This window comes from Sylvia atricapilla, chromosome 6, assembly GCF_009819655.1.
Source record: "Sylvia atricapilla isolate bSylAtr1 chromosome 6, bSylAtr1.pri, whole genome shotgun sequence".
NCBI lineage: Eukaryota > Metazoa > Chordata > Aves > Passeriformes > Sylviidae > Sylvia > Sylvia atricapilla.
In genome coordinates, this window is record NC_089145.1 from 44,652,351 (window position 1) to 44,665,107 (window position 12,757).

Below are 12,757 nucleotides of genomic sequence, written 5' to 3' on the forward strand. Positions count from 1 at the left end.
CCTTGAGGGCTTTCCAAACAGCTGCAGCTGAAGGAGCCCATCACCTTGCTGCCCACCTCACTCTGCCAGACTACTTTATCAAAGAACCAGAAAAAAAAAAGTTTCAAAGCCTTGAAATCTGGGTAATCCCACTGGTGGGCAGCATCAACAAATCCGTGACACCAGCTGAGCCATTTATTCATACTCTCATCAGCTGGGACTGATGTCTGACAGCAGTCAACCCTCACATTATATACTTCCGACAGAGCCACTGGTGAGATTTTCTTTTAAAAACAAAATCTATCAGAGCTTCACTTGGGCTCTCAAGAATCAAAAATGGGTAAGGTTGGAAGGGACCACTAGGTTGGAGGTCATCTAGTCCAACCCCCCTGCTGAAGCAGAGTCCCTGGGAGCATATTACTCTGAATTGTGTCCAGGCATCTTGTTAATAACTTCAGGGAAAGAGACTCCTCAAGGTCTCTAGGCAACCTACTCCACCAAGAACCATTATGGATGCAGATTTTTGGAATTTGCTCAGCAGCAGCCAGGAAAAAAGAATAGCAAGAAAAGATTTGCTCACTTTGTTGTTTCCAAAGCAGATTTTTCTTTCATGCCATAGATCAAGATGGAGCTGACCCTATAATGAAGCAGAGAAATCAGAGCAGCCAAGGTTATGGGTAGCTCCAGCTCAGTATGAAACAGTGATTCACACAAAGTCAAGCAAGCAGAGACTGACTGTAAAACAAATGAAGACTGAGGAGGAAGAGGTGGATGCAGAGCGAGACAGTGCAGTGGTGAGTCATGAGAACAGGCTGAGGCTCAAGACTCCTCCCCTGGACAGGGTGATGTTGTTTGATGATTCCAGCAAGGGAGCCAGGAGCATTGCCCCAACCCAGTGAAAATATTTTTGCACTTCTCGGGAAAACTTCTGTATCTTCTCCAAACTGATTTGATATTCTGAAATGAAAGGACAGCCACTTGCCAAAATGTTCCCCTGAGAAACTGAGATGGGCAATGACGCACACAAAAGGCATGTACATGACCCAGGTGTTACAGACCCAAGTGGGCATAGGAGGGAGATGCTCTCATCTTTGCATCTGATGTGCCAACAGCCATCCATGGTGAACAGCCCTCACTCACCACCATGCAGGAAGAAGATGTACTCCTCCTTACCAGGTAACCTCAGGCAGCTTCCCTTGCTGCCTTCCCATCCCTGGTGCTGCAGGCAGCCAAGGGCCCTGAGGTGACAGAAACAAAGGACAAGCTCATCAGGAAAACCAGCAGAAGAAATGAAACAGAAAGATTTCTGAGAAAATGTTTGTGTGAGGCTTCCACGAGGTGTCAGCAACAGCTATCATTCATCAGAGCTGAACGGAGTGCCTGGGGCTGCCACCCGCCTCCTCACGTGGCATGTCCTCACCAAAGGAGAACAAATCCTGTCTAGTGACTGCCAGTAGCTCTGCTGCTGTGTCTCCGTGTAGGATGACCAGTCTCTGTCCCCTGTCTAACACAGCACAGCAGAGCGTTCCTCACACAGAGTCCAAGGACCAGAACAATATACTTGCATATTATCCCTGACCTAAAGAGCTCACCAGCTGAAACAGGATGGTTGAAGCAGCATTACTGTATCTCCTGTGCAGGTGGGATGCTGATGGCACAGAGAGATTAAAGTGAAGATCAGTGATGTACCTGCTGTGAGAGGGGGACATACAGTGTGTATATTCCATCCCAGTGTCCCTACATAAAACCCCTGACTCTCCTCATTCCTTACTTAACTCTGAAGATGTGCACTTTTAGCTAAACGTGAGGCATTTCTCTCTGACTTGATGAAGATGCCAGAGGCTGAAAGTGAAGTGGTAGCTGTGCTGCTCCAGCCCTCCAGGGATCTGGAGCTGTTGTCCAAACTCTGCTGACCTTTGGTCCTGAGCCTGCCTTTTTCCAGAGGAGACTGGTAAGTGTTCAGAGTCAAACCCATGCACAAATTCCTCACAAGGACTGGAGTAAACCCTGTATCATTCAGCTCTATTCAAGAACAAGGGATGTACTCCTTGCCCATCTTCAATCTCATGCTCAAACCCAGCACTAGACCGTGTTCAGTGTACTCCCTGATAGTGCCTATTTTTATTTTGCTTTCAATTATACACACAGTCATGTCCATTAAGTCAAAATTATCCTGCCCTCAATTTAACAAAAGCCTTAGGAAGCAAATGACGTCTGCTACAAGAAATGGCAGAGCTTTTCCCTTCGTCCAATTACGTAGTTGGGGTTTCCGTAGTATTAAGAAGGTTTTAGTTGGTCACTGGCTGGAGAAACCAAAGGATCAAGGTCCTGGAGGAGGGTGAAAACGAAAATAGCTCTGAGGGAATACGTCACGTTACTTGGATGTGGCTGCACCGACAGAGTAATCTCCGTCATGTGCCAAGGAACCTGTGATAAGCCCTCTCATAGTCGGATTGGTAATAAGATCAGTTACTTAATTCAAAGTGATTAAAACCAGGCTGGACTGCAAACGAACAAATCATGTTCATGGGTCTGTGCAAAAAAAAATAAATATACATATCAGAAAAGTAAGACTTTTCTGGACTGTCCTGTTACATCACTAGTGCTGAGCACCGCACCCTATAAACAATTCTGTGGCCAAATGTAATCCAGTGCAGCCCACAGACAGGCTGCCTTTCCTACAGGCAGGCTCCCACTTCAAATGTATGTGACAAATACAATTTGCAAAGGGTTACCCACCAGCTGCGAGGCCAAAAGGACTTGGCACGCTCTGGCCTATTTTTAAGCCAGTGCTGGGGCCCAAAGCACACTATGGTTGTAACCATTCCCACCACCTCCACAGGAGAGCTTGGCCCATGAATAATAGTGCCACTTCTACACCAAAGACATTAATTTCCTACAGAAAAGCCAGTTTGGCTTTGTAACTGTGCTAATGCCTTGCCTTTGGGCTCTGACACCACTTGGCTTGCCCAGGCGTATGTGCAGGATGAGTAAAAAGGGCTGGGCAACCTGACATCACCACACTGGACATGGAAACCAATGGCAATGTCCTAGCAACAGCTATGAAAGGATCTGGGATTCTCATCAGGGCATCCCCCAGAGCAGGCAGCACACAGATTTGTGATGGGTACCACTGCCATCAGCAATGGGCAGCAAGGCACAGGCAGACACAAAGGGCTGTAGAAGCAGCTATTTTTAAACAATTCCTTTCAGTCCTGCACCTTGGTACAAATTATCCCACAGCTGCAGTGATAGGACGTGACTGACAGGTCAGTGCCCTGGTGGCAGCAGGGAGTGGTGAAGCGGCTGCCTTTAATGGGTTTTCACCTGGAATCGGAAACAAGCGGCGAAAGAGGATTTTCTGTGCCGTGGCTGACATCCAAGACACCAGGAGCTGTGGTGGATCTGCGGGGATCCTCGGATGACGAATTGTGCTGACAAACACTGGACGTAATTCTCTCCGGCAAAGCAGATCAGTGGATGTTATCCTGCTTCTATTTTCTTCCTTCAGATGTGGTCAGCAAGAGTTTTTAAGTGTGACAGTGACCCACAGTATCCTGCCCAGCTCCCCCACCTGCCTGCACTCTCTCACGTGGATCCCCAGGGTTTGCTGTGAGCATCACATGGCAGGGAAGAAGTTACAAAGCAAACCAAGCACAGTTTAGGCATTGTTTCCCTGGCTGAATGGTGGTTCAGAAGAGGCACAACAAAGGGGATGGCTGTTCTTTGCCAGCTTCATACTCATCGGGGTCATTAGCACAGTTGGTAGCGAGATGTGGTGTCCCTTCCTGCCTCCCCGAGCTGCTTCACAGAGAGGGCTGCAGGGAAGCAGAGCATTTCAGCCCCTGTCTGGTGACCTCCCTCAGTGTGCATGAGTGTCTCCCATTCCAGCAGCAACGGGACAACTCCAAGGATAAAGAAATCAGAGCTGTGTCCTGTGAACCCATCAGCAACTGCATTGCCCACCTGCAGATGACAGAGAGTCTGATCTTCCTAATTGAGAGGACAATGGCTGCAAGAGGGCGATACCTACACTGGGACCAAACACACAGAGGAAGAGGGAAATGGTCTCAGGGGGTCAAGGATGGAGAAGACCCCAGTATTTGCTATCAGTTAGGAGGCCTTATGAGAGAGCAGGTCCCAGTAACGTCAGCACTTGCTTTCCCAGTGTACGACTCTTACCTGTACACATGCATTTTAGGGCCAAGGGACTGCAGGTGCCGAAGGGGAGCCCCTGATGCAGGGCTGTGGCCAGTGCTCTTCTGTAGCCCAAACCTGACAGGTGCCTGTCAGAGGGAATAGCTGCAGGCAAATGTCACTCTCTGGAGACATCCGAGAGCCACAAGTTTAGGAAGGAGCACGTGTGCGCACACGTGCGCTGGCCGCAGGGCAGTGCCAGGCCGCCGCCCGATCCGCCCGCGGGGCCGGGCAGCGGGACTGCCATGGGCCGGGCAGCGGGACTGCCATGGGCCGGGGGTGTGTCACCCGTGTGCCCGGGCACGGCACGTCTGCAGCCGCCCACAGCCAGGAGGCCGGGTGTCCCACAGTCCCTGGGCACGGGCCCGCTGTGCTCCAGACGCCATGTGCCCTTGACCCATGTGTCCAGGCTCTGCTGTGCCCTGGATCGTCCAGACTCAGGATCCCATGCCCCGGGACCCTGCACCCTCTGCATCCCTTAGCCCCAGGGCCCCATTCCCCCAGGACACCATGTACCTCGACTTTTGGACCTTTGTACCTGTACCTGTGTCCAGGTACCATGTACCTGGACCTTTGGGACCTCAGACCCCCGCACTGCTGGGACCCCATATCCCTGGGACCTCACACCCCCGGCGACCCCGATCCCTACACCCCCGGGACCCCGCACCCCATAGCTCAGGACCCCCATATCCCTGGGACCTGCTGTTCCCGGAGGCCCCGACCCCTACGCCCCCGGGACCCCCCCGCCCCAGGCCCCCGCCCCGCGGCATTCCCGCCCCGCCCCCGCGGGACTCCGAGCCCTCAGCCAAGTTTCTTGGAACTTTGCCTCCCGTGACGCACGCGCGGGCGCCGGGCCCCGTCCTCCCGGCTCAGCCAATGGGCGGCGGGGGCGCCGGGGCGGCGGCCAATCGGCGTTGGCCGGACAGTTCCCCGGTCCTGACCGACCTTCACCGCCCGGGCGGGGGGGCCATAAAAGGGCCCCGCGGCGGCGCGCGGCGCTCCCGCCTCTCCACTGCGGCGGACCCGGCACGGGCGGCACCGCGGGACCGGCGGAGAGGTGAGCGCCGGGAGCGGAGGGAGGGAGGCCGTTCCTGTGTACCGGGTCCCCGTGCACCAATGCTATGGGTGTCCTGTGCGCTGCCGGGAGGCCGTTCCCATACACCGGCTCTCCGTGCACGGGAATAAGGGTGTCCGGTGCACCGCGGGGAGGCCGTTTCCGCGTACCGGGATCCCGTGCGCCGGGGACACGGGCGTCCTGTGCGCTGGGGGGAGGCCGTTTCCTTGTATTGGCTGTCCGTGTTCCGGGCACACGGGCGTCCCGTGCAGCGGGAGGCAGGGATGTGGATCCCGTGCTCCGGGGTACGGGTGTCTCCTGCACCGGGCTGTCGCGTCTGCCCGCCGTCCCCCGCGCCGGCGGAGAGGCGGGCCGGCCAACCCGGCGAGCCCCGGAAGCAGCCCGGGGAGCCCCGGCCGCCCGTCACTGACCGCCCCTCCGCTCCCGCAGGTCCGGGCCGATGGTGGGAGGCAGCCCCCGGCGGAGCCCGGCCGCACGCCATGCCCTGGAGCGTCCGCTGGGTCGGCGGCTGCGGCGCCCAGTCCCAGAAGCAGTGCAAGAAATCCTCCTTCGCCTTCTACCAGGCGGTGAGGGACCTGCTGCCCGTCTGGTTCCTGGAGGACATGCGGACCATGGAGGTCTTCCACTGGGAGGACGGGGGCAAGGTGAGCGTGTACTCGCCCTCGGAAGCGCTGCTCTACGCGGTGGTGCACGACCACCAGCCCTACGCCCGGCACCTGCTCACTAAGTTCCCCCAGAGCGCCCTGGCCGTGCCCAGCCAAAGCTTCAGCTGCTGCCAGTCGGCCCCGCACCTGGCCATGGCCGTCCGCTACAACCGCGTCCGGGTGCTCTTCCGAATCCTCAAGGCTCTCCAAGCCTTGCCCCCGAGTGACAGAGCCGCCCACCTGGACCGCCAGGGCTGCAGCCGCGTGGAGGGCGGCAAGACGGCCTTGCACATGGCCTGCGAACTGGTGCGGCCCGAGTGCCTGCTCCTGCTGCTGGGGCACGGCGCGTCGCCCTGCCTGCAGGACAGTGCTGGGAACACCCCCCTCGACACCCTGCTGCAGCAGATCTCCCACATGCCGGCAGCTAACATGCGTGCCAAGATCCTCTGCCTCGACTGCCTCTTCTTCTTCGTGCCTCACGACCTCAAGTTTGCAATGAAACAGCAACTGTTGGACAACCGGCAGCAGTGGCAGGACCTCCTGGGGGAGAGCAGGTTCCAGTGCCTGGTGGGCTTAGTTCCCCCGTCGCTGTTTATTGGAGCCATGCGTGTCTTGATCAGGACCATTTCACCTGAGCACTTCCCAGAGGCTCTGGATAATCTGCCTCTGCCTCATTTTCTAAAGCCTTTGGACTTGAAACTGGAGAGCTAGAGGGGTGGTATGAGAGCCTCCTGCTCACCTGACAGAAATAGACTAAAATGTGCTAAAAATGCATCAATATAAAAAGCTGCTAATGCAGTGGCCAAGTATCTGTTTTACTGAGAACAGTATTTTTTAAAAGAATTGTATCTGGCACTTTAGAATATATTTTATTTAAAGATCCTTGTGGTGAGGTGAGGGCCACGCTGCATTTTATAAAGATGTTCGATGGCGTGTACAAATGAGGGTATGGGGAAGAACATACTTGTAAATACATCCGAATAAACCACTGGCAGATGTGATCAAAATACAAATCAACTGAAAACCCTGGAGTGGCATGTGCCTTGGAAAAGCGTGTGCAGGGTGGGGGAGTATCTTTTTGTTAGGATTTCCCTGTTACATAAGCCTTGCCGTCCTGGAACAGGATGACTCCTTTTTTACAGCTCTCCTAATACATCTTGGCAGAGATGCTGGGTTTTTTTTAAAGGCACAGATGAAAACTTCCTCGTCTTGTACACAAGACCGAAGAGAAGCCAGATACTGTTACAACTTCCCTAAACAAGGCTGGCAAGGATGTGCATCTGAACAAAATGTATTTTAAAATATGCATAAATAACAGTTGGCTTCCTTGTAAAGTTGTCTCTGTTACCCTTGGAGGGCCAAGGTGTTTATTTTCAGACCGAGAGAGATGGAGCACACGTGTTGCTGTGGCTAAAAACGTACCAACCCTGGCTGGGCTGGACCCTGCAGCCCCTCTGGGTGATTGCAGGTGCTGAGGGTAGCACAAAGCAGAAGGGCCAGCCTGCTATTCTCGGAGGGGTGTAAGAAGGTATGACAGTGGCCCAGGATCCTAAATCATGGCTTTTTAAAGTGGATTCTGGCTGCTCCACTGCTGCTTCCCGTCAGTGTGTGGTGGCTCAGGTTCAGCTGAGAGCACCATGGCAGTCTTGGTGTCCACCCTGGGTGCCAGAGGAGTAGCTTAGACATCAAACCTTTCCCCAACTATCCCTTCTGAGATGCTCCAAGGTACAAACAACATGCTCTGCAGCTGCTCCAGATCAAAAAGCCCTTTCAGGGTAATGTCCTTCTTCCAACACTTCTGTTTTGACCGAGCATAGGGTCGAGCTTCAGTTCCTTGCTCTGCAGCCTTTACTCTTCAGCATTCTGGGCAGTCCCTACGTGCTCTGCAGGGAGCTGTGCTGGCTCCACCAGCCCTGCAGTGATAGTGATCTCCTAGGACACAGCACTGGAGCCTTGGCTCTGTTCTTGGAAGTTGTCATTGAAACTGTAGAGTTTTGTTTCAGGACCTAAATTCATAGCCAGGGAGTTGTTTGCCACTTGAACTATTTCAGGACTGCTGTTCACGCTAGGGTCATCAAGGAATTTACGTGCTTAGCGGAGAAGAGCTATGTTCAAGGCACAAATTTCTTTATTCATTAATTAATTTTGGTTAAGGAATGAAAAAACCACAGAATTAGGCACTATAAGCTGTTCATGTTTCAGCAGAACAAAGTGGTATTTCATCTAAAATAATCTCTGTACTGCATGCACAATAAAAGATAAGCCATGCTTCTGAAATTTGAGAAGAAACAGAAAGAAGAATGCTATTCTTAGCCTGATAGCACTGAAAATGTTTCCTAGAAGAGAAAATGTTCCTTTTTCCTAAGAAACCAAGCGGATACATGCTCAAACCCATTACCATGGGAAATTCAAATCCCTTGCTGGAAAACATGAAAAAATTCTAACTGTTCTCTTCGGCTACCTTGTTGATGATAAAAACACAGAAATCCAGAGAACTAATCCTAATGTTCTAAACCTAGCCACTTAAAAAAATTATCTGTGTTGCTACATTCTTTATTTGAGTACCTTTCTCCGTTGCTTCTGTAACAATGGTGTGGAAACATCTTTCTAGACAAGCAGTCAGGTCTAACCTGGACGTGGCAAAGTGTCATGAGGTGGGGGAAGAGACAGAGCAGGGGGGTGGGACGGAATGTTTATCAGCTTTGCTGACAAAGCCATAACGAGACTCAGCAGTAGGGGGGAGGTGGTCGATTGGTTGAACTGAGTTGCTGGAAGATGCTCCTGCTCCCAAGCTGTGAGAGTGATTACACACTGGAACAGCACAACAGGCTGGGCAGGATACCCTACACCTTCAAATGAGCCCTTTAACAAAACACGAATGCAAAGGCTACCCTGTGACTCCCTGGAGCCCTCCCACCAGCTCTGGGGTAATTCATTTCAATAAACAGAATGGGTCCCCTCAACGTGTGATGCATTCAAAGCTGACTGGTGTGGTCCTCCTGTTATTCTGGGACAGGAGTCAGTGCCAAGGCAATGCTGGGATGGCTCTGCCGAAGGTCACCAACAGCCCTCGCTGTGTGTGGCTCTTTGATGTCTGCCACGCTTCATCTGGGGAGGAACTGTGGGCAAAATACACCCATGAGCACATGGATCACTCCCCCAGCTGGGGCCAGGCTTGTTTGTCAGACAGAGTCGCAGCTTGCAAAAAGGCTGGGGCTCCTGGGCATTGGAAACAGAAGTCTTTTGTTTATAGATCAAGCAATAGCAGCATCATCTTTCCTCAGGCTGACCTGCCAGCTTATCTCTGTCTTCTGCCACCTTTAGGGCACGATGGAGTGCAGGCTCCACAGCCCATTCAGTTTTACATCTCTTGGAGAAGGCTACCAACAAAAGTACCAAGAAGTGCCAGCTGCATCACTACTGACAAGCATAACAAAGTGAACATGGACAGTGATTATGTCACTGCAGAAGAGAACTGTGGTGCTAGAGCCAGGAAGCTGGCCACAAAGGTGTGGAAAAGAAGATTCACCAAGTCCTAACACTATGGGAGCACAGGGGTAAGGAGATAAAACTTACAAGCTTCTGTCGTACCTGCACAGGTTAATGTTGTCACACATGGCAAATTGCTCATCCATAGGAAATGCTTTCCAAAAGCATGCGAGACAGTGGATAGCACCAGCATTCCTGAAAAGCTTAGTTACAGTCAGTCCCCTAAAAAACTACTTTCTGTCAGGAAACACTGATGAAATCTAATAAATATGTCCCATGGGTTGGTCAAGCACCTTCAAACCAAAATATTCATATACTACCCGCCTTGTAGTACAAAGTTTTATTTGCTGTGACAGGTAAAAAAGGCCTGAAACATTATTGTTCAGAAAGCAAGGGGAGGGAGGAAGTACTGAGTTGGTTTTGACTCTGCAACTGACTCCTCTCTGCAGCTCCCAAAGTTTAGCCTGCCTAGAGTCTGCTGAAGGAGATCTGTTGTAATTTTGAGTAACTTCTTTAAAAGACTGGTTTGTGCTCTTGAACAGTCTTCTTTACTTTTGCTGGCACAGAGGCAAGGAAAGACAGAGACCTGAAAAGGGCCAGCGTGCCAGGTTTGTTTCCCAATTTCCTATTTGTCCTACGTCTGGTGTTCATATGGGTTTTTGATTTGCAGTATAAGAAATCCACTGACATCAGCAGATCCTTGTGCATTGCATCATCCCATCCAGGCAAACAAGGCACACATGCCATGTGCTTAATATTTAAAGAGCACTGTAAATCCTTGCAAACTAAGTTTCATAAGATCTAAGTTAATAACAGTATTTCCATCCCTGCTTGGTGTCAGCATGTGTCTGAGGTTGCATCACCATTAATTCCCAGGCTGGCTTCAGTGGTGCCCCCTCCTCCACCCACAGCCTGTGAAAAGGAAGTTCTGCTTATGACTTGCTCAGACCACATCAAACTGTCCTCTATTACCAAGAATCTCATCTATGGTGCTGCAAGGCTGCTGCTTGCACTGATTTACTCCTGCTCTTCCCACCACACAGGGTCAGGTGCACATGTAGCACAAGAGTGGAAGGAGCTGAGCTCCCCCACAAAACTTAACTCAGCAGGAAACAAAAATACAGTTTGCAAAAAAATCAGAGATTTCTCTCTGCTGCTACAAGAAATGGAACCAAGTTCACTTGGGGTACAAAGATTGCCCCCACTTGCCCTGATGACCTGTGAAATGACCAGTATCTGTTTGCTCAGTGGTTTAGTTGATAAATGAAAAAAAAAATCACATAAATCAACAAAGCAAATTTCAAAAGCCTCAGATGAAGAGAGACTCATCATGGTTAGGAATTACTGCTAAGGCCAGGAGAGCCTGGCCATCTAGTCTAAATTATGGAAACTCCAGGCCAGCAGTTCTCATGTTAAGCTTATCACATCTGATTGATTTACAGCTTCTGCTTTAAATCCAACCTTACTTTACTGATTTTTAAACTGGCACATCAGGCTCTCTGAGGAGCCTGTAGCTGAGCCAAACAAAGGTCCCATCCAGCTAACCTTAATCTCTCCATCAGTCTCTAAACCCCAAAATATCCCCTGCCATCGACCTTGCCTCCTTATTCTCTAGGAAAAAAAATGTTCTTTTCCTAATACAAATGTGAGAGTTGACCAAAATGGATCTGAATCAGCAAGGAGAGAGGCAGAGACAATTCAGAGGAGCAAGGAAGGCAGAGAGCAACTTTGATCTTTCCCAACTTCAGCTTTCCAAGCAAGGTTTTAGCAAGTCTGAGCCAGTAAGTCAGGATCCTGTGTGAGCTCCAGACCCTCCAATCATTTTAAGGTTACGTTCCCTGGACTGCAAATCTAATGGGAAGCAGAAAAAATCAACACTTCTCCTTCAGGAAAGCAAATAAGGCCTGAAAAGCTCAATTCCCAAGTTCAGGAGACAGGGCAAGACACCTGCTCGCCTGGGGTAGGAGGGATGACCATGGACCAGTCTCCCCTTCCCTGTGCTCCCCAACTAAGGCAAACACAAGGGCAGTATGCTCCATGGACCTCAACAGGGTAATGCTAGACAAACCCTTTCCCCAGGGTCCTCTGTGGAAAGTAGTGGAAGGAGGCCAAGGGAGGAGAGAAAGACTTCCAAGCAGAAAGGACTTGGCTCAGGCAGGACAGGGAGCAGCTTCCAGCTCTGAGGAGGGCAGCACCCTCCCTGCCTCCTGGCCCCCTGATTCCTGCACGGTTTGCTGTGAGTGCCACAGTTCCTCTCCCACAGTCTCATGGCTCTGGGGGCAAATTGCCTGTCCTCCCAGCAGTGACCAGGCAGTGTACACAGACCTTGACTCTGTTTGGGAGACTGGGCAGTCCCATCTTCTCTCTCAGCCAGCAAAGCAACTTTGCCCAAAATTGTCCCTCTGCTCCTTTGTTCCCGTCCCAGTGGTAATTACTGTTTTGATGCAAGGGGTGTTTTTTGTTATCATGCTCTTAATACTCAGCCTTCATTTTATAATCATTAGGGGTTTTTCTTTTTAATACTGCAAGTAAATTGCAGTGAACACATACTACATCACACTCATTTTAAATGTGATGTCATTTTTCTGACAAATATTTGAGGCAACATTTTAGAGCAAAGCCTAAAAGGATAAGTACTTTCTAACTCTCAGTAAGAGAGAGAATGAAATCCCTTGGGGAGCTGAGTTTCTGAACATGCTTTCTTCTAAAACCATCTGCTAGTGCTCTCCTGCTCTCTCCCACTCCTGCAACAGGGAAAGCTATTGATGGTTAGTGACTCAAAGTGATGAGACAGAGAGATGCAGACTCTCACACTGATTTCAGTCCCTTGCTAATGCCATGCCCAGTCAGGACTGTGGCCAAAGGCAGGCTGGAAAAAATTCCCTAACTGGTAAAGGAGGTGATCTCAGCAGTGGCTCGTCCACTTTTTCTGTGAGGAGAGGGACACACCACTTCTGATAACACATCTGATAACTTTCTGATAACACATCTGCAGACTCTCCCAGAAGGAGCAGGGCTGGGACCTGAAGGGCCCCAGAGCTTAGGAAAACTGCTGTAAGCACTGTAGGGCCAGAGAACCATTGCAGAGCTCTCAGTGCTCTGGGAAAAACACTCACTGCCAGTGGGAAGAATGTGGCACTCCCTCGGGTTTGCTCCTCCTTCAGATGCCCAAAGTTTGACTCAGCTTTGCTGCTGCCTCATTTTCCCTGCCAGCAGCATCAGAGCTGTGGTTAGACTGTGAATGCCCTGGTAGAAAAACACCACCTGAGACAGGCTTGAGGTAAGAGCTGTTGGGAGGGCAGAGCAGGTGAGTCACTCACTGAGTCACTCAGCAGGTAGAATATTTTGAAGGATAAAACCAAGTAATTTCCTT

General features: G+C 51.0%; 1 protein-coding gene across 2 annotated transcripts; it reads left to right on the forward strand.

Annotated features, from left to right (window-relative positions):
* Positions 1-5,037: 5,037 nt before the first annotated feature.
* ANKRD9 (ankyrin repeat domain 9) lies at positions 5,038-6,919 on the forward strand. 2 transcript variants are annotated; one of them, XM_066321760.1, is made up of 2 exons: positions 5,038-5,233; positions 5,681-6,919. In XM_066321760.1, the coding sequence occupies exons 1-2, from the start codon at positions 5,053-5,055 to the stop codon at positions 6,604-6,606; spliced, it is 1,107 nt and encodes a 368-aa protein (XP_066177857.1). In that variant the 5' UTR covers positions 5,038-5,052; the 3' UTR covers positions 6,607-6,919. The 2 variants fall into 2 exon arrangements, with proteins under 2 accessions (XP_066177857.1, XP_066177856.1); XM_066321759.1 differs by lacking the exon at positions 5,038-5,233 and having other exon boundaries at positions 5,374-6,919.
* Positions 6,920-12,757: the final 5,838 nt, after the last annotated feature.